At 47.2% G+C, this 21844-nt stretch overlaps 1 protein-coding gene across 1 annotated transcript in view; it reads left to right on the forward strand.

The window, feature by feature from the left end:
• The window catches only part of PTPN23 (protein tyrosine phosphatase non-receptor type 23), a 78625-nt gene extending 57785 nt beyond the window's left edge, over positions 1-20840 (forward strand). The window contains exons 20-25 of the mRNA XM_063452859.1: positions 1988-4460; positions 4762-4946; positions 5213-5317; positions 5945-6083; positions 18190-18303; positions 18665-20840. Coding sequence (XP_063308929.1) covers positions 1988-4460; positions 4762-4946; positions 5213-5317; positions 5945-6083; positions 18190-18303; positions 18665-19264 — 3616 coding nt within the window. The 3' untranslated portion in view covers positions 19265-20840. The remainder of the gene's footprint in view (positions 1-1987; positions 4461-4761; positions 4947-5212; positions 5318-5944; positions 6084-18189; positions 18304-18664) is intronic.
• Positions 20841-21844: the final 1004 nt, after the last annotated feature.

Raw genomic sequence — 21844 nt, forward strand, 5'->3', positions numbered from 1 at the left:
TGCTGCTACTCTCCCTACAAGTAGCCGTCCTGTAAAGATGACTGCAAGAGCACAGCGCAGACTGCTCAATGAGGTGAAGAATAATCCTAGAGTGTCAGCTAAAGACTTACAAAAGTCACTGGCAAATGCTAACATCCCCGTTAGCGAATCTACAATACATAAAACACTAAATAAGTGGATTTCATTGGAGGATACCACAGAGGAAGCCACTGCTGTCCAAACAAAACATTTCTGCACGTTTACAGTTTGCACAAGAGCACCTGGATGTCCCACAGCAGTACTGGCAAAATATTCTGTGGACAGATGAAACCAAAGTTGAGTTGTTTGGAAGAAACACACACCACTATGTGTGGCGAAAAAGAGGCACAGCACACCAACATCAAAACCTCATCCCAACTGTGAAGTATGGTGGTGGGGGCATCATGGTTTGGGGCTGCTTTGCTGCGTCAGGTCCTGGACGGATTGCTATCATCGAAGGAAAAATGAATTCCCAAGTGTATCAAGACATTTTGCAGGAGAACTTAAGGCCATCTGTCTACCAGCTGAAGCTCAACAGAAGATGGGTGTTGCAACAGGACAATGACCCAAAGCATAGAAGTAAATCAACAACAGAATGGCTTAAACAGAAGAAAATACGCATTCTGAAGTGGCCCAGTCAGAGTCCTGACCTCAACCCGATTGAGATGCTGTGGCATGACCTCAAGAAAGCGATTCACACCAGACATCCCAAGAATATTGCTGAACTGAAACAGTTCTGTAAAGAGGAATGGTCAAGAATTACTCCTGACCGTTGTGCACGTCTGATCTGCAACTACAGGAAACGTTTGGTTGAAGTTATTGCTGCCAAAGGAGGTTAAACCAGTTATTAAATCCAAGGGTTCACATACTTTTTCCACCTGCACTGTGGATGTTTACATGGTGTGTTCAATAAAAACATGGCTACATTTCATTCTTTGTGTGTTATTAGTTTAAGCAGACTGTGATTGTCTATTGTTGTGACTTAGATGATGATCAGATCACATTTTATGACCAATTTGTGCAGAAATCCATATCATTCCAAAGGGTTCACATACTTTTTCTTGCAACTGTATATATTATATATTAATTTTTCTTTTCTCAAATGTTTTGCTTAATGAGTCTGAAGATCCCTAAAAAAAATGTTTTGTATTTTTGTTTTCCTTTCAGTTAACAAATTCCATTTTGATCCATGCATACAACAGTGATTTAACCAGCACATATGCATAGATCAACTATTGAGAATTTTGACGTGACACTGTCTTATCCTCTTGTCAAAGCAGCCAGTGGGTTTATTCATAGCTGCAATCATGTTACCTGTATGCCATACATTTAAAGTAATATCATGTAACACTACTTCGCTGTAGATAAATACTTGGGATTGTTTCAGAATTGCTGCTTTGAGTAAAATTCTCATATCCTTTAAGGAACAATGCAATACAAATAAATAAAATAAAAAATATACCACAAATCAAGTAAGTATGTCATTTGTTTTGCATGTTTTCTTTTGTGAAATTTTGGCTTGCAATGGCTACTGCAATCTCTCACCTTCGTCTCTAGCGCAGACTTTTTCTATCTGTCTCTCTGTCTCTATTACACCCCTGTGTAAAGTCTTTGACTGTGAATTATCTGCCTCTTTAGTACAGCTCAACTGAACTAAACAACCAGGAAGTAACCGGCTGATTGACAGCTGGGAAGGTGTAACAAGGTTCATTTGTAAAAGTACTGATTTCTGCTAAAGTTGGCACTTTGATAAAATGAAGAAAAAAGAGAAGGCACGCCTCTTCATACATAAAGCATTTAGCAGCTCTGTTTTGAATGATATTGTAACCAATGTTTAGCTTTAAATCAACCGTTTTATAACCCTAGAGGTATGTTTTTTATTAATGTTGTAAAAGGCTTACATTGGTTTTGCTATTTTCATTGCGCACAGGTTTTTAAAAACCGTGTTAAGTTTGTCTTCTTTTTGCAGAGAACTTAAAAAGAAACCTCCACCTCGCCCAACAGCCCCTAAGCCAGCATTGGAGAAAGTTTCAGATGTGGATCTTGGCAATCTCCCGGCTGCAGACCTCGCAGAAATACAGCAGTTCACTTCTCTATTCCTTTCCGATCTGCCAGAGGAGTTGAAAAGCCTGCCCCCAGATGTTCTTGCCGCTCACATTGACCGCTTATCTGCTAATGCCTTTGGTGCATATCACGGATTACCGGCTCCTGGGACAGATGTATACAGAATTGACAGGACAGCCAGTGCGCCCATGCCTGATCGACATGCAGTGCCCTTCAGCCAGGCTCATTATAATGCTGTATCTGGAAATGTACCACAGTACGGCATCCCAGGCCACCCCTTGCCACCTGTAACATACAACAATGCCCCTCAAGTGAGTGCTGCTCATGGTGTTCATTCACCGTTCATGCATGCACGGGCTCCTCAGCCAGGCATATCAGCTGCCATGCCAACCTCTTCCTCCTCACAGATTCCACAAATGTATCCAGTGGGCTCAATGATCAGGACACCGGGATCTGTTCCTTTACCGTCTGGTTACCAATGTGGTGTACCGCCACCACAAAGATCCCCTCAGCACACACCAGTCCCCGTCTCTGCAGCAATACCAGGTGCCCCTCAGTTTAAATTAAATAATGCAGGGCAGTTTGGGATGGGTCAGCAAGTCCCAACCTCAGGATATATGCGTGGTCCTTTAAACCAGCCTGTGCCAGTCAGACCTGATGTAAACCAGTGCTTCCAGGGCCCATCCCCTAGAGATCATTTCCAGCCACCGTTGACACAAGGTATCCGTCCAGCCACAACCACCGTGGACAGTATTCAAGGTCCTATTTCAAGTTATACAACCCCTAGACTTCACGGTCCCATCCAAGGCGGTGCACCACTCACAAACCATACAATGCCACCAGCTCCAATACAGGGCAATTATATGGGTCCTCCTGGAGGAATGGTTCAGCCAGCTCCCTTTCCTTACAGCCAGAGTGCAGTTCCAAACTACATCCAGCAGCCTCAGACCCGTTTACCACATGCTCAGCCAACTCAAATGTTTCAACCTCCCAGTCAGCCCCAGCCTAGAGTGGATATGCAACTAAGACCTCAGAGCTTTCCTGGGCAGCAGCAGTATGCGCCTGTACCACCATTTACTGGTAACATGCAGACACCCCTTCATCCACATCAGTCGATGTACCAATCGCAGGGTCAGCCCCCTCTGATTCCTCAAGCAACACCAGTTCCTCCTCAGCAGCATTATCAGCAGTTCCCAGCACAGCAGGGTATAACACCCTCACATCCTGCCAATCAACAGCTGGTACCTCAACGTTACCCAGTTCCCCATCAAGACAAGCCAAATTCTGGGGCAGTGACATTCCCTGGCACTCTTCCCATGGCAACTCCACAGCCAGTGCAAACTATGCCTCCACCAATGAGTCAGTCATCATCACCACAAATTCTAACTCATCCAGCAAGGACAATTATACATTCGTTACCTCCCGGTTCAGTATCACAGATGACCCCAGCAATGCCATTTGCTCCTCATCCAAGACACCCAGCGCCTCCTGCTAATGCTTTAGCAACTGCTGTTCAACAAATGCCAGTAGTGGGATCACAAACCACAACTCCAGTGTCACATCATATACCACCCTCCAGCAGCCCTGCTGTCAGTCAGTTACCAGGTGCTGTGATATCTTCAGCTGCTCCACCCATGCCATCACCAGCACCCTCTCCACAGCCCTCTGTTGTTGCACCACCTCCTGTGGTCCACTCATCCACTGTGCCGACTTCTGCTGCCATGCCACAAAGACCTCCCCCATCATTGACACCTGGAACAACGCCTTTAACCCAAGGATCTACGGATGTTGTTTTCCAACGGCAGAGTTCCTCCACAGATGATCTTCTTTCGTCAAGTCCAGAGAGCCAACATGGTGGCTCCAAAACTTCAGTTGGGCAGCCATTGTTGCAACCCACTAAGGCTGATTCTAAGGATGGACAGAAGCCAAAAGGCATTCAATTAATAGAAAATGACCCATATGAGAAACCTGAGCATATCATGAGACTGCTGTCAGAAATTGATCGCTTCCGGACTGTAGTTGGAGCTCTCGACAAACCAGTTCTTGGTGCAGCAACACAACTAGACTCCATGTGGAAAGACTTTCAAGATGCTCAGGAGAAAGAAGCAAGACATCTATCAATTGCCATCGCTCGCTGCTATGCTATGAAGAATCGGCACCAGGATATAATGCCATATGACAAAAACCGCATTGTGCTACAGTCAGGCAAGGATGATTACATTAATGCTAGTAGGATTGAAGACCTGTCTTCATACTGCCCATCCATGATTGCAACACAAGCCCCACTTGTGGGCACAGCTTCAGACTTCTGGCTAATGATACACGAGCAGAAGGTCTCCCTGATTGTCATGCTGGTGTCTGAGCTGGAGATTGAGAAGGTGGGTCTTTTAAAGTTATCCAGTTTTAGAATACTTTCTGTTTCCTGTGCGTTGAGTTATTTTACCCCACTTTCTCATTTTAAGGACTGCAATAAATGATCTCTTACACTCCAGATAAAATATAACTAGCAGCACAAAGTCAGATGAAGGTACTTATCCCTCACTGTTATGCGAATGTGTTATTTTATCAACCACCCCTAGTGTGTATGAATAATTGCTCACGGACCTGCCCTCAACTGTGTCTTTGATGGAATCATGATGAGTAATAGCTGCCTAATAATTTGTCATTTTGTTGTTACAGCAAAAGGTTGTACGATACTTTCCTGTAGAGCGGGGTCAGCCCATGGTCCACGGACATATCACGCTCACTCTTACCAGCCAAAAAGTCACCGACACGCATGTGGAAAGAGTTATCTCCCTGCAATACAAGGATCAAAGTCTGAAACGATCTATTATCCATTTGCAGTTCACTTCTTGGCCTGAGCTGTGAGTAATGTCTTTTAATCGGTATTGGGAGTTTGACAGGGACACAATAAGAGTATCTACAACAGGACATAGGTTAAAACCAAATAAACGTTAGTCTACTTGGCACAATCTCTGCTACAGTAGTATTGCACATCGCAAAAATATGATGCCTTTTGTAATATGAGAACTGCGTGCATTGTAAGATATTTTTTGCGTTGTAATATGTGGAGAGTTTGGATTGGCCATTTTCATTGTCGGTGTATATCCTGAATTAATGTTTCTTGCAGGGGACTTCCGGACAGTAAGGGGAACTTGCTGCGCTTCATTCAGGATGTGCACAGCCATTATCTGCACCAAAGACCACTACATACACCCATCGTTGTTCACTGCAGGTAAGATTTTCTACATCTCCTGGATCAGATCTATGGAGAGTCAGAAACCTGCAGATTCTTGTGTGTGTCAGTCTGCTTGTGTTTGAGCTGTGCTTTCTTTTTTTTTTATTATTATTATTATTATTGCCATTTATATAGCGCCAACAGATTCCGTAGCGCTTTACAATATTATGAGAGGGGATTTAACTATAAATAGGACAATTACAAATAAACTTACGGGAACAATAGGTTGAAGAGGACCCTGCTCGATCGAGCTTACATTCTATAGGAGGTGGGGTGTAAAACACATTTTCTCAGTGTTATGTTTCCTACTTTCTTTTCATGTTGAAAGTGGAAGAAAAGAGATTGCATTTGACAAAATACCCTATTTCAGTAAAATGTATACAGCGTATTATGTCGTTTTTCAGTTTGTTTGATCAGATTTAATGGTCGATTCTAGATCACCCTAAACAGGGCTCAAACTTTCCACTTGCCACTAGCCATAGGTGAGTGAAAATGTACCCTTGGTGAATAGAAATTAATTCCTGATGGAAATGCTATGGCTCGCAGTGGCCAGTAACTTTTAAGGCCTACAAATTTTAAGCCATAATCCTAAACATGATTTCCCTTATTCCTCTCTCCTTGAAGCTCGGGCGTGGGACGTACCGGGGCATTTTGCATTATGTATGCAGCTGTGCAGGAAATCGAGGCTGGCAATGGGATCCCAGATCTAGGTGAACTTGTGAAGAAGATGAGACAGCAGAGGAAGCACATGCTGCAGGAGAAGGTAAGGGAGAACATAACCAGTTATCAGCACAGAACCCACTACTTCTAGAGTGCACAGCGTGTGGCTTCTCACGGTACATAGCATCTGTCAGTGCACAGCTGGTGGCTTCTCACGGTACATAGCATCTGTCAGTGCACAGCTGGTGGCTTCTCACGGTACATAGCATCTGTCAGTGCACAGCTGGTGGCTTCTCACGGTACATAGCATCTGTCAGTGCACAGCATGTGGCTTCTCGCAGTACATAGCATCTGTCAGTGCACAGCATGTGGCTTCTCGCAGTACATAGTATCTGTCAGCGCCCAGCGTGTGGCTTCTCGCAGTACATAGCATCTGTCAGCGCCCAGCGTGTGGCTTCTCCCAGTACATAGCATCTGTCAGCGCCCAGCATGTGGCTTCTCGCAGTACATAGCATCTGTCAGCGCACAGCGTGTGGCTTCTCGCAGTACATAGCATCTGTCAGCGCACAGCGTGTGGCTTCTCGCGGTACATAGCATCTGTCAGCGCACAGCGTGTGGCTTCTCGCGGTACATAGCATCTGTCAGCGCACAGTGTGTGGCTTCTCACGGTACATAGCATCTGTCAGCGCACAGCGTGTGGCTTCTCGCAGTACATAGCATCTGTCAGCGCACAGCGTGTGGCTTCTCACGGTACATAGCATCTGTCAGTGCACAGCGTGTGGCTTCTCGCAGTACATAGCATCTGTCAGTGCACAGTGTGTGGCTTCTCACGGTACATAGCATCTGTCAGCGCACAGCGTGTGGCTTCTCACGGTACATAGCATCTGTCAGTGCACAGCGTGTGGCTTCTCGCAGTACATAGCATCTGTCAGTGCACAGTGTGTGGCTTCTCACGGTACATAGCATCTGTCAGTGCACAGAGTGTGGCTTCTCGCAGTACATAGCATCTGTCAGCGCACAGAGTGTGGCTTCTCGCAGTACATAGCATCTGTCAGTGCACAGTGTGTGGCTTCTCACGGTACATAGCATCTGTCAGCGCACAGCGTGTGGCTTCTCGCGGTACGTAACATCTGTCAGTGCACAGAGTGTGGCTTCTCGCGGTACATAACATCTGTCAGTGCACAGAGTGTGGCTTCTCACGGTACATAACATCTGTCAGTGCACAGAGTGTGGCTTTTCGCTGTATATAGCATCTGTCAGCGCACAGCGTGTGGCTTCTCCCGGTACATAGCATCTGTCAGCGCACAGCGTGTGGCTTCTCGCGGTACATAACATCTGTCAGCGCACAGCGTGTGGCTTCTCGCGGTACATAGCATCTGTCAGCGCACAGCGTGTGGCTTCTCGCGGTACATAACATCTGTCAGTGCACAGAGTGTGGCTTTTCGCTGTATATAGCATCTGTCAGCGCACAGCGTGTGGCTTCTCCCGGTACATAGCATCTGTCAGCGCACAGCGTGTGGCTTCTCGCGGTACATAGCATCTGTCAGTGCACAGAGTGTGGCTTTTCGCTGTACATAGCATCTGTCAGCGCACAGCGTGTGGCTTCTCCCGGTACATAACATCTGTCAGTGCACAGAGTGTGGCTTTTCGCTGTATATAGCATCTGTCAGCGCACAGTGTGTGGCTTCTCACGGTACATAGCATCTGTCAGTGCACAGAGTGTGGCTTTTCGCTGTACATAGCATCTGTCAGCGCACAGCGTGTGGCTTCTCGCGGTACATAACATCTGTCAGTGCACAGAGTGTGGCTTTTCGCTGTATATAGCATCTGTCAGTGCACAGAGTGTGGCTTTTCGCTGTATATAGCATCCGTCAGTGCACAGAGTGTGGCTTTTCGCTGTACATAGCATCTGTCAGCGCACAGCGTGTGGCTTCTCGCGGTACATAGCATCTGTCAGTGCACAGAGTGTGGCTTCTCGCGGTACATAGCATCTGTCAGTGCACAGAGTGTGGCTTTTCGCTGTATATAGCATCTGTCAGCGCACAGAGTGTGGCTTCTCGCAGTACATAGCATCTGTCAGCGCACAGAGTGTGGCTTCTCACGGTACATAGCATCTGTCAGCGCACAGCGTGTGGCTTCTCGCGGTACATAGCATCTGTCAGTGCACAGAGTGTGGCTTTTCGCTGTATATAGCATGTCAGTGCACAGAGTGTGGCTTCTCACGGTACATAGCATCTGTCAGTGCACAGAGTGTGGCTTTTCGCTGTATATAGCATCTGTCAGTGCACAGAGTGTGGCTTCTCGCGGTACATAGCATCTGTCAGTGCACAGAGTGTGGCTTCTCGCGGTACATAGCATCTGTCAGTGCACAGAGTGTGGCTTTTCGCTGTATATAGCATCTGTCAGCGCACAGAGTGTGGCTTCTCGCAGTACATAGCATCTGTCAGCGCACAGAGTGTGGCTTCTCACGGTACATAGCATCTGTCAGCGCACAGCGTGTGGCTTCTCGCGGTACATAGCATCTGTCAGTGCACAGAGTGTGGCTTTTCGCTGTATATAGCATCTGTCAGTGCACAGAGTGTGGCTTCTCACGGTACATAGCATCTGTCAGCGCACAGCGTGTGGCTTCTCACGGTACATAGCATCTGTCAGTGCACAGAGTGTGGCTTTTCGCTGTATATAGCATCTGTCAGTGCACAGAGTGTGGCTTCTCACGGTACATAGCATCTGTCAGTGCACAGAGTGTGGCTTTTCGCTGTATATAGCATCTGTCAGTGCACAGAGTGTGGCTTCTCGCGGTACATAGCATCTGTCAGCGCACAGCGTGTGGCTTCTCGCGGTACATAGCATCTGTCAGTGCACAGAGTGTGGCTTTTCGCTGTATATAGCATCTGTCAGTGCACAGAGTGTGGCTTTTCGCTGTATATAGCATCTGTCAGTGCACAGAGTGTGGCTTCTCGCGGTACATAGCATCTGTCAGCGCACAGCGTGTGGCTTCTCGCGGTACATAGCATCTGTCAGTGCACAGAGTGTGGCTTTTCGCTGTATATAGCATCTGTCAGTGCACAGAGTGTGGCTTTTCGCTGTATATAGCATCTGTCAGCGCACAGCGTGTGGCTTCTCACGGTACATAGCATCTGTCAGTGCACAGAGTGTGGCTTCTCGCTGTATATAGCATCTGTCAGCGCACAGAGTGTGACTTCTCGCGGTACATAACATCTGTCAGTGCACAGAGTGTTGCTTTTCGCTGTATATAGCATCTGTCAGCGCACAGCGTGTGGCTTCTCGCAGTACATAGCATCTGTCAGCGCACAGCGTGTGGCTTCTCACGGTACATAGCATCTGTCAGTGCACAGAGTGTGGCTTTTCGCTGTATATAGCATCTGTCAGTGCACAGAGTGTGGCTTCTCACGGTACATAGCATCTGTCAGTGCACAGAGTGTGGCTTTTCGCTGTATATAGCATCTGTCAGTGCACAGAGTGTGGCTTCTCGCGGTACATAGCATCTGTCAGCGCACAGCGTGTGGCTTCTCGCGGTACATAGCATCTGTCAGTGCACAGAGTGTGGCTTTTCGCTGTATATAGCATCTGTCAGTGCACAGAGTGTGGCTTTTCGCTGTATATAGCATCTGTCAGCGCACAGCGTGTGGCTTCTCACGGTACATAGCATCTGTCAGTGCACAGAGTGTGGCTTCTCGCTGTATATAGCATCTGTCAGCGCACAGCGTGTGGCTTCTCGCAGTACATAGCATCTGTCAGCGCACAGAGTGTGGCTTCTCGCGGTACATAGCATCTGTCAGTGCACAGCGTGTGGCTTCTCGCAGTACATAGCATCTGTCAGTGCACAGAGTGTGGCTTTTCGCTGTATATAGCATCTGTCAGCGCACAGCGTGTGGCTTCTCGCAGTACATAGCATCTGTCAGCGCACAGCGTGTGGCTTCTCGCGGTACATAGCATCTGTCAGTGCACAGAGTGTGGCTTTTCGCTGTACATAGCATCTGTCAGCGCACAGCGTGTGGCTTCTCCCGGTACATAACATCTGTCAGTGCACAGAGTGTGGCTTTTCGCTGTATATAGCATCTGTCAGCGCACAGTGTGTGGCTTCTCACGGTACATAGCATCTGTCAGTGCACAGAGTGTGGCTTTTCGCTGTATATAGCATCTGTCAGTGCACAGAGTGTGGCTTCTCACGGTACATAGCATCTGTCAGTGCACAGAGTGTGGCTTTTCGCTGTATATAGCATCTGTCAGTGCACAGAGTGTGGCTTCTCGCGGTACATAGCATCTGTCAGCGCACAGCGTGTGGCTTCTCACGGTACATAGCATCTGTCAGTGCACAGAGTGTGGCTTTTCGCTGTATATAGCATCTGTCAGTGCACAGAGTGTGGCTTTTCGCTGTATATAGCATCTGTCAGCGCACAGCGTGTGGCTTCTCACGGTACATAGCATCTGTCAGTGCACAGAGTGTGGCTTCTCGCTGTATATAGCATCTGTCAGCGCACAGAGTGTGACTTCTCGCGGTACATAACATCTGTCAGTGCACAGAGTGTGGCTTTTCGCTGTATATAGCATCTGTCAGCGCACAGCGTGTGGCTTCTCGCAGTACATAGCATCTGTCAGCGCACAGCGTGTGGCTTCTCACGGTACATAGCATCTGTCAGTGCACAGAGTGTGGCTTTTCGCTGTATATAGCATCTGTCAGTGCACAGAGTGTGGCTTCTCACTGTACATAGCATCTGTCAGTGCACAGAGTGTGGCTTTTCGCTGTATATAGCATCTGTCAGTGCACAGAGTGTGGCTTCTCGCGGTACATAGCATCTGTCAGCGCACAGCGTGTGGCTTCTCGCGGTACATAGCATCTGTCAGTGCACAGAGTGTGGCTTTTCGCTGTATATAGCATCTGTCAGTGCACAGAGTGTGGCTTTTCGCTGTATATAGCATCTGTCAGTGCACAGAGTGTGGCTTCTCGCGGTACATAGCATCTGTCAGCGCACAGCGTGTGGCTTCTCGCGGTACATAGCATCTGTCAGTGCACAGAGTGTGGCTTTTCGCTGTATATAGCATCTGTCAGTGCACAGAGTGTGGCTTTTCGCTGTATATAGCATCTGTCAGCGCACAGCGTGTGGCTTCTCACGGTACATAGCATCTGTCAGTGCACAGAGTGTGGCTTTTCGCTGTATATAGCATCTGTCAGCGCACAGAGTGTGGCTTCTCGCAGTACATAGCATCTGTCGGCGCACAGCGTGTGGCTTCTCGCGGTACATAGCATCTGTCAGTGCACAGAGTGTGGCTTTTCGCTGTATATAGCATCTGTCAGTGCACAGAGTGTGGCTTCTCACGGTACATAGCATCTGTCAGTGCACAGAGTGTGGCTTTTCGCTGTATATAGCATCTGTCAGCGCACAGAGTGTGGCTTCTCGCAGTACATAGCATCTGTCAGCGCACAGAGTGTGGCTTCTCACGGTACATAGCATCTGTCAGCGCACAGCGTGTGGCTTCTCGCGGTACATAGCATCTGTCAGTGCACAGAGTGTGGCTTTTCGCTGTATATAGCATCTGTCAGTGCACAGAGTGTGGCTTCTCACGGTACATAGCATCTGTCAGCGCACAGCGTGTGGCTTCTCACGGTACATAGCATCTGTCAGTGCACAGAGTGTGGCTTTTCGCTGTATATAGCATCTGTCAGTGCACAGAGTGTGGCTTCTCACGGTACATAGCATCTGTCAGTGCACAGAGTGTGGCTTTTCGCTGTATATAGCATCTGTCAGTGCACAGAGTGTGGCTTCTCGCGGTACATAGCATCTGTCAGCGCACAGCGTGTGGCTTCTCGCGGTACATAGCATCTGTCAGTGCACAGAGTGTGGCTTTTCGCTGTATATAGCATCTGTCAGTGCACAGAGTGTGGCTTCTCGCGGTACATAGCATCTGTCAGCGCACAGCGTGTGGCTTCTCGCGGTACATAGCATCTGTCAGTGCACAGAGTGTGGCTTTTCGCTGTATATAGCATCTGTCAGTGCACAGAGTGTGGCTTTTCGCTGTATATAGCATCTGTCAGCGCACAGCGTGTGGCTTCTCACGGTACATAGCATCTGTCAGTGCACAGAGTGTGGCTTCTCGCTGTATATAGCATCTGTCAGCGCACAGAGTGTGACTTCTCGCGGTACATAACATCTGTCAGTGCACAGAGTGTGGCTTTTCGCTGTATATAGCATCTGTCAGCGCACAGCGTGTGGCTTCTCGCAGTACATAGCATCTGTCAGCGCACAGCGTGTGGCTTCTCACGGTACATAGCATCTGTCAGTGCACAGAGTGTGGCTTTTCGCTGTATATAGCATCTGTCAGTGCACAGAGTGTGGCTTCTCACGGTACATAGCATCTGTCAGTGCACAGAGTGTGGTTTTTCGCTGTATATAGCATCTGTCAGTGCACAGAGTGTGGCTTCTCGCGGTACATAGCATCTGTCAGCGCACAGCGTGTGGCTTCTCGCGGTACATAGCATCTGTCAGTTCACAGAGTGTGGCTTTTCGCTGTATATAGCATCTGTCAGTGCACAGAGTGTGGCTTCTCGCAGTACATAGCATCTGTCAGTTCACAGAGTGTGGCTTTTCGCTGTATATAGCATCTGTCAGCGCACAGCGTGTGGCTTCTCGCGGTACATAGCATCTGTCAGTTCACAGAGTGTGGCTTCTCGCTGTATATAGCATCTGTCAGCGCACAGCGTGTGGCTTCTCGCAGTACATAGCATCTGTCAGCGCACAGAGTGTGGCTTCTCGCGGTACATAGCATCTGTCAGTGCACAGCGTGTGGCTTCTCGCAGTACATAGCATCTGTCAGTGCACAGAGTGTGGCTTTTCGCTGTATATAGCATCTGTCAGCGCACAGCGTGTGGCTTCTCGCGGTACATAGCATCTGTCAGTGCACAGAGTGTGGCTTTTCGCTGTACATAGCATCTGTCAGCGCACAGCGTGTGGCTTCTCCCGGTACATAACATCTGTCAGTGCACAGAGTGTGGCTTTTCGCTGTATATAGCATCTGTCAGCGCACAGTGTGTGGCTTCTCACGGTACATAGCATCTGTCAGTGCACAGAGTGTGGCTTTTCGCTGTACATAGCATCTGTCAGCGCACAGCGTGTGGCTTCTCGCGGTACATAACATCTGTCAGTGCACAGAGTGTGGCTTTTCGCTGTATATAGCATCTGTCAGTGCACAGAGTGTGGCTTTTCGCTGTATATAGCATCTGTCAGTGCACAGAGTGTGGCTTTTCGCTGTACATAGCATCTGTCAGCGCACAGCGTGTGGCTTCTCGCGGTACATAGCATCTGTCAGTGCACAGAGTGTGGCTTCTCGCGGTACATAGCATCTGTCAGTGCACAGAGTGTGGCTTTTCGCTGTATATAGCATCTGTCAGCGCACAGAGTGTGGCTTCTCGCAGTACATAGCATCTGTCAGCGCACAGAGTGTGGCTTCTCACGGTACATAGCATCTGTCAGCGCACAGCGTGTGGCTTCTCACGGTACATAGCATCTGTCAGTGCACAGAGTGTGGCTTTTCGCTGTATATAGCATCTGTCAGTGCACAGAGTGTGGCTTCTCGCGGTACATAGCATCTGTCAGTGCACAGAGTGTGGCTTCTCGCGGTACATAGCATCTGTCAGTGCACAGAGTGTGGCTTTTCGCTGTATATAGCATCTGTCAGTGCACAGAGTGTGGCTTTTCGCTGTATATAGCATCTGTCAGTGCACAGAGTGTGGCTTCTCGCGGTACATAGCATCTGTCAGTGCACAGAGTGTGGCTTCTCGCGGTACATAGCATCTGTCAGTGCACAGAGTGTGGCTTTTCGCTGTATATAGCATCTGTCAGCGCACAGAGTGTGGCTTCTCGCAGTACAAAGCATCTGTCAGCGCACAGAGTGTGGCTTCTCACGGTACATAGCATCTGTCAGCGCACAGCGTGTGGCTTCTCGCGGTACATAGCATCTGTCAGTGCACAGAGTGTGGCTTTTCGCTGTATATAGCATCTGTCAGCGCACAGCGTGTGGCTTCTCACGGTACATAGCATCTGTCAGTGCACAGAGTGTGGCTTCTCGCTGTATATAGCATCTGTCAGCGCACAGAGTGTGGCTTCTCTCGGTACATAACATCTGTCAGCGCACAGAGTGTGGCTTTTCGCTGTATATAGCATCTGTCAGCGCACAGCGTGTGGCTTCTCGCAGTACATAGCATCTGTCAGCGCACAGCGTGTGGCTTCTCACGGTACATAGCATCTGTCAGTGCACAGAGTGTGGCTTTTCGCTGTATATAGCATCTGTCAGTGCACAGTGTGGCTTCTTGCGGTACATAGCATCTGTCAGCGCACAGCGTGTGGCTTCTCGCGGTACATAGCATCTGTCAGTGCACAGAGTGTGGCTTTTCGCTGTATATAGCATCTGTCAGTGCACAGAGTGTGGCTTTTCGCTGTATATAGCATCTGTCAGTGCACAGAGTGTGGCTTCTCGCGGTACATAGCATCTGTCAGCGCACAGCGTGTGGCTTCTCGCGGTACATAGCATCTGTCAGTGCACAGAGTGTGGCTTTTCGCTGTATATAGCATCTGTCAGTGCACAGAGTGTGGCTTTTCGCAGTACATAGCATCTGTCAGCGCACAGCGTGTGGCTTCTCACGGTACATAGCATCTGTCAGTGCACAGAGTGTGGCTTCTCGCTGTATATAGCATCTGTCAGCGCACAGCGTGTGGCTTCTCGCAGTACATAGCATCTGTCAGCGCACAGAGTGTGGCTTCTCGCGGTACATAGCATCTGTCAGTGCACAGCGTGTGGCTTCTCGCAGTACATAGCATCTGTCAGTGCACAGAGTGTGGCTTTTCGCTGTATATAGCATCTGTCAGCGCACAGCGTGTGGCTTCTCGCAGTACATAGCATCTGTCAGCGCACAGAGTGTGGCTTCTCGCGGTACATAGCATCTGTCAGTGCACAGCGTGTGGCTTCTCGCAGTACATAACATCTGTCAGTGCACAGAGTGTGGCTTTTCGCTGTATATAGCATCTGTCAGTGCACAGCGTGTGGCTTCTCACGGTACATAGCATCTGTCAGTGCACAGCGTGTGGCTTCTCGCAGTACATAGCATCTGTCAGCGCACAGAGTGTGGCTTCTCGCGGTACATAGCATCTGTCAGTGCACAGCGTGTGGCTTCTCGCAGTACATAACATCTGTCAGTGCACAGAGTGTGGCTTTTCGCTGTATATAGCATCTGTCAGCGCACAGCGTGTGGCTTCTCACGGTACATAGCATCTGTCAGTGCACAGCGTGTGGCTTCTCACGGTACATAGCATCTGTCAGTGCACAGAGTGTGGCTTCTCACGGTACATAGCATCTGTCAGTGCACAGCGTGTGGCTTCTCACGGTACATAGCATCTGTCAGCGCACAGCGTGTGGCTTCTCACGGTACATAGCATCTGTCAGCGCACAGCGTGTGGCTTCTCGCGGTTTATAGCATCTGTCAGTGCACAGCGTGTGGCTTTTCGCTGTACATAGCATCTGTCAGTGCACAGAGTGTGGCTTCTCGCAGTACATAGCATCTGTCAGTGCACAGCGTGTGGCTTCTCGCAGTACATAGCATCTGTCAGCGCACAGCGTGTGGCTTCTCACGGTACATAGCATCTGTCAGTGCACAGCGTGTGGCTTCTCACGGTACATAACATCTGTCAGTGCACAGAGTGTGGCTTTTCGCTGTATATAGCATCTGTCAGCGCACAGCGTGTGGCTTCTCACGGTACATAGCATCTGTCAGCGCACAGCGTGTGGCTTCTCACGGTACATAGCATCTGTCAGTGCACAGAGTGTGGCTTCTCACGGTACATAGCATCTGTCAGTGCACAGCGTGTGGCTTCTCACGGTACATAGCATCTGTCAGCGCACAGCGTGTGGCTTCTCACGGTACATAGCATCTGTCAGCGCACAGCGTGTGGCTTCTCGCGGTACATAGCATCTGTCAGTGCACAGCGTGTGGCTTTTCGCTGTACATAGCATCTGTCAGTGCACAGAGTGTGGCTTCTCGCAGTACATAGCATCTGTCAGTGCACAGCGTGTGGCTTCTCGCAGTACATAGCATCTGTCAGCGCACAGCGTGTGGCTTCTCACGGTACATAGCATCTGTCAGTGCACAGAGTGTGGCTTCTCACGGTACATAGCATCTGTCAGTGCACAGAGTGTGGCTTCTCACGGTACATAGCATCTGTCAGCGCACAGCGTGTGGCTTCTCGCAGTACATAGCATCTGTCAGTGCACAGAGTGTGGCTGCTGAGGCACGCCTGGAGGCAGTGGCTGCATATTAGTCTGCAAAGTTGACCAGTTATTTGAAAAGGTAATAAAAGGTAGCAGCAGCTGGGCTGTAGATCCTGATCCCATAAGAGTAAACAGTTGTCTGATCCCTCTAATGAGAAATTACTCCTCAATTAATGCAGAAACAATGTCTTTCTTCAAATAACAAACAGCATGGTTAAGACATGAGGGAGACCGCAAAACTGACACCTTACGTGCTTTGCCCTGGATAGCATTTCCTCACATAAAGTTCGCTGTTAAGCATGACATTTGTTAGTTACAGAACAAAATAAAAGTATTATTGAGGAGTTATTCCCTGCTTGAGGCATCCACTCCTTTACAGCTGTTTCCAGGTGGCTCATAGCTTTTGGCTCATAGCAAGGCCTCCAGGTGTAAGTACTATGGATTATAGGTAGTCCGTAATTACAGGAACATTCCAATAAAAAAATAAGTAAATATGCCCTGAGGAAAATATGTAATTTGATGCACAAAGACACACATAAAGCCCTTCAGCAAGTTAGAGTGCTGTATGTGTTTGGAGTGTTTTTTTACAGTAGAAGGAGGAAGGAAGACCTATGTTTCTAGAAGACCTAGGGATGCACTGAAGGCTGGAGTTTACTCCTGGCTGTTTTAAATCTATCATACATTTTTTTTTTTTTCTTGCAAATATGATTTTTATTTTTCAGTCATTAGATATCGATTGGCATCAATCAGAGGTGGGACACGCACAGGAGACTCGCAGGTCTCATATATGTCAAGTTAAAACCAATGATCGAGACGCGCAGGTCTTTATTTTATAACATAGTATATCATACTTGTGTTAACCATAACAAAGAGTTACATATGTTAGCGTTTACGAATATTTGTCAGGGGCTTGTACAATAATTCTGTCTAACAAGTATTGGGGATAGTGAAAAAGGGTGGGATAGTAGGGATGGAAAGAGAGAGGGCAGGGGGATTGCCATTATCCGTGCTTGTCAAGTGTGAGGATGTCGACCCCCTTAGTGCGGGAAGGTGTGGTAAGAAGCGTCATCCTAGCAGTGGAGTTTGCCAACAAACCCTTCTGCTGTTGTCAGCAGCCAGTGTGCCCAAATGTCTAGGTATTTTTGCATTTTGTCTGTGAACTTCATGTGTAGGTCCTCAAGTCTTCAATCTAGGCGAACCATTTATCTATTGTGTGTATTTCTTTGCTTTTCCGCTATTGGGGGGGATTATCTGTTTCACTACATTAAGGATCCTAATTGTGATCGTTTTTTTTATATCTAGTGCTCTGTATGGTCGCTTTGCAGCAGGGTCGAAGGGGGGCAGCTGGTCAGTAAACTCCTGTAATATGCCGTGTGTCCCCCTTGAGAAAGGTTGTATCTTATCACTCCCACCATATATACAAAGACGTCCCCATCACGGCATCAAATCTCCAGCACTACGCGGGGTAATCTGGGTTCATCCGAGGCAACGTGGTGTTGTGATACCAGTTTGTAAGCAATTTGTAAGCCGTCTCCTGATATTTGCTGAAGATGGAGCAGCGGTGTGTTAGGTAGCATATTTTCTCCCACTCACCTTCGCTAAACCTGCAGTTCAGGGCCATTTCCAATTTTCCCCATAAATTTCAGGGACTCGATTGGGAGGAGCATTTGCAGCGTTGAGTAGAGGAAGGACACTCCGTGTAGGAGCGGCTCCAGATCCATGCATGTCTGTTTGAATAGTGTGGGGGTGCGTTACAGCACTTACCCCTGTGGTAAGGGTCTTAATATAGCCAGTCAGCTGTTTGTATTTGAATATCTTTATAAAGTTTGGGGTTGATTCCCCTAATCATACATTTTGGTATCACTGGGTATTCTCCACTGATTGATGGTTGGTTCCTATAGAATAGCAAATAATATTGTTGTATTTTCCAGCTACACCTAAAGTTCTGCTATGAAGCTGCCCTGAAGCACGCTCAGCAGGTCCTGCAGAGACACGGCATCTGCACCCCATCCTCCATTAAACCCCAGCACAACACATCACAGAGAGTGAGTATCCACAACAGCAACTCCACATCATGGTGAACATGGCTTATTCACACATACCAAAAAGCACACCCTACAACATTTCATAACCGAATGTGTCCAAAAGAGTTTTCTAAATTAATGGTTTCAACCGAGGAATTTGTCTTTTGCATAGCCTATCTCCAGTATTACTTTGACAATAGTCAACTTCCAATCTATGGAAGTTATGTTTGAACATAACTGAGGACCTGTTAGGGTTGTTTTTGTTTGTTTGTTTTCCTTTATTTTGAGTCATGAAAGGTTCTAAGAGCTGTTTCACTCATGCACGTAGTAGACTCTTATACTGTGTAGCAGTGTTGACATCTTGTCTGCCTTCTGTTTTTAGATGTACACCTTGCAAGACCCACAGGACATCGTGCTGGGAGGGGACATGCCCATCAGCTCCATCCAAGCAACCATTGCCAAGCTGAGCATTAAACCATGCTCTGGTGTAACAGAGTCTCCCAACCATTACCAGTTGCCGCCTCTTCCTGAATCCAATCTAATTGACCAAATGGCAAATGATCACTTACTACCAAGTTTGCCTTCAAATTATTCTCAACCTGATTCAGACATACAAGTAAGTTTGGAGCAGCCACCATTCCAGGTCCAACCTCAGGCTGTCTCTAATGGTAATTCCATGCCAATAGCTGACATTGCCCCAGAGTCCAGTAATCATTACGCCCCATCAACAGGGGGTTCAACACCTGACGCTGACCCTTCCTCTGGTGCTGCCTCTACAGGGCCTTCATCTTCATCCCTCAATCTTCTGGCCTCCATGACACCCGAGACCTTTAATTTGGATAGCCCACAGAGAGGAAAGCAAAAGATAAGCAGGCATAGCTTTCTGCAGCCACAGAATGGTGGACTGCTGATCCGAGGCACTAACGCTGCTGATGACCCACTCAACATGTTGGACCCTCTGTGGACATTGAATAAAACCTAAACCACACCACATTACAAATGGTTTTGGCTTTGCCCTATAGTTGGTAACAAACATTTTGTGGGCATCTTTACTTCACTCCATGATACCTACGTTTCACAGTCTGGGTTACTTTGCGTCCAAGCCTGTGGAATGCCAGATTCTGCAGCTTCTACTGGATGGCTCGTACCATTTGAGTCCTTTAACCCACAACCTCTGAAAAGTCAACACTACTTTCTATGCAGCAAGGATTGAAACCATACATGACATGATTTTACTCTGGCCACACTCACAGTCACTGATAACTTTCACTACAGCCTTAACCTGTGGTCTGCTCATGGGTTACCATGGAAGGCAATCTTTCTAACTAACCACCAGATGCATGCATTCTCGGCAAGATGTAGGGCTGGTCCTTTCCCAGAGCAGGGACAAGTAACTGAATTCCTTCAGTGTGTGACACTGTGTAGGAGTAAAACTGAGAGTATGGGCCTTATGTTCTGCTGGGCACTTATGTAAAGTGTTTGAAAATGTTTTGGTTCTGGTTAAACCAATCAGAGGTTTTTCACGAAACCCTCAGCCTTTGCTGTATAGAGAAAGACTAAGTATGTGCACTCTAGCTAAGAGAGCAGTTTGTTTAGGAAGCGGGAAGGATTGGCTTTGTGATGTCTGCCTACTGGCATTAACTTTTCCTCTAAACGGTTGGCACAAGAATTAAACAATGCGCAATATTGTACTGTTTGCAGCTCCGAAGTCTTCCACTCACAGGAAATTTCCTAAATTAAATAAATTAAAACGAAGTGGATTTCCATTTTGTGGAATAGAAGACTTCTTATATGATCAAGGATGGATTCAGGAACAATTTTACTGTAAATATTGTCCATTGCAGTGCCCATGGGTGTGATGTCTATCCTGTTTCACTGGTATGGCCTGCCTGCCCAATCTCTGTAGGTCATAATGCTGTGTTTCATTCCTGATCCATAGAGCTGTTTGCAAATGCTGTCATTTATCCACCACTTTCTGTGCTGATAACGTTGTCAACAACTAATGCAGGGTAATGCCTGTCCTTTCCAAAGGTCTGTGTCTTTTAACCCCTTAAGGACCAAACTTCTGGAATAAAAGGGAATCATGACATGTCACGCATGTCATGTGTCCTTAAGGGGTTAACCATCGTCAACATAGCCAGATTGAACTGCATGAAGTCAGGATGTTCTCCAGCCATTAGTTTGCCTTATTACCATTGCTATATCACAAATTGTAAATGTGAAAATGATCCAACTTTCCCCACCCTGGCCAGTGCTTAGTGGTGCAGTCCTGCCATTTTAAGGATCCGATCACTATAAAGCCATCTTTATCTGCTGCGTTTATCAAATCCTTTCTTTTTCACTACTGCTCAACGTGAAAATAGTACACATTGCTACAGCTTTATTTAGTCCTTTTTTCCTGCTTGTTTTTTGTATTTTTTTTTTTTTTGAATTATTATATTAAGACCCTAAATGAGACTGGAAAACACATGCAGTGTATGCTGGGATCTCTATATCCAGCGCAGTATGTAAAGTTACCGCTAAACAGATTTTAAATTATGAAATAAATAATTAAAATTGTGTCCTGTGGCTTCATGCATTTTCTTTAACCTTTTCATGACAAGTACGTTGAAAGATTTATAATATATATGCCAATAATTTTGTGTGCAAAGATGACCCAATAAGCTGATAATCTGCCTTCTTGCTGTGTATTATGGGATTGCAGACTTTCTATAGAGTTTACATAAAACACACTCAAGTGTTTAAAACATGTTTTCCTTTTTTTTTTTATAAAAATGCTCATTAACATATTGTGATCCTGTATTGCAATTAGCACTGTCCTCTAGGGTATTAAACATGCACAGTCTTTTGTTTTTAATATAACTCCAGACTCTTTATTGGGAACTCCACACAGAAGGCAGCATCAAAAGAAACAATATGTCAAAAGTCCCTGCAAACAAAATCCTGACATTTCATTCCCTGTCTATCAAGGGTAAAACTAAACAAAATACAAGTTTCACACCCCAGTGCTCCAAGCCAGCTTCCAAAGGAGAAACCAACTATCTCTTACCTGTCTATTCCCACTGTTGCAGCTGAGCAATGGGTTGGAGACAGCCTGCATTCCTGGCCTGAAACCTTCTGTCTCCCAGTTGCTTGTAAACGGAGGCACGTTATCACAATATATAGAAGTCTGTTTGAAGTGCTTTCTTAGTTGCAAGCTGCTTCTTGGTTTAACCCATTAAGACCACAGGACGTTCTATGCCGTCCTTATTTTGGTGGCTCTAAACGCCCCAGGACGGCATAGAACGTCCTGCGATCTTATGTACTTACCCGGTCGCCGACGATCGCGGTATGGGGGACTTACCTGGGAGCCCAGGGAGTCCCCCTCTGTCCTCTTCGACCCCCCAGGGCCATGTGATCACATGGACGGCATAGCCGTCCATAGCAATGCCAACAGGGGGAGTGCCTGTAATGACAGGTACTCCCCCTGCTGCCTGAAAATAAAATAAAACATGTTAAATAAGTGTAAAATTAAATAATATATACTTAGATCATATATATATTTATTATATATATGATCTAA

Source organism: Pelobates fuscus, chromosome 4 (genome assembly GCF_036172605.1).
Source record: "Pelobates fuscus isolate aPelFus1 chromosome 4, aPelFus1.pri, whole genome shotgun sequence".
Lineage (NCBI taxonomy): Eukaryota > Metazoa > Chordata > Amphibia > Anura > Pelobatidae > Pelobates > Pelobates fuscus.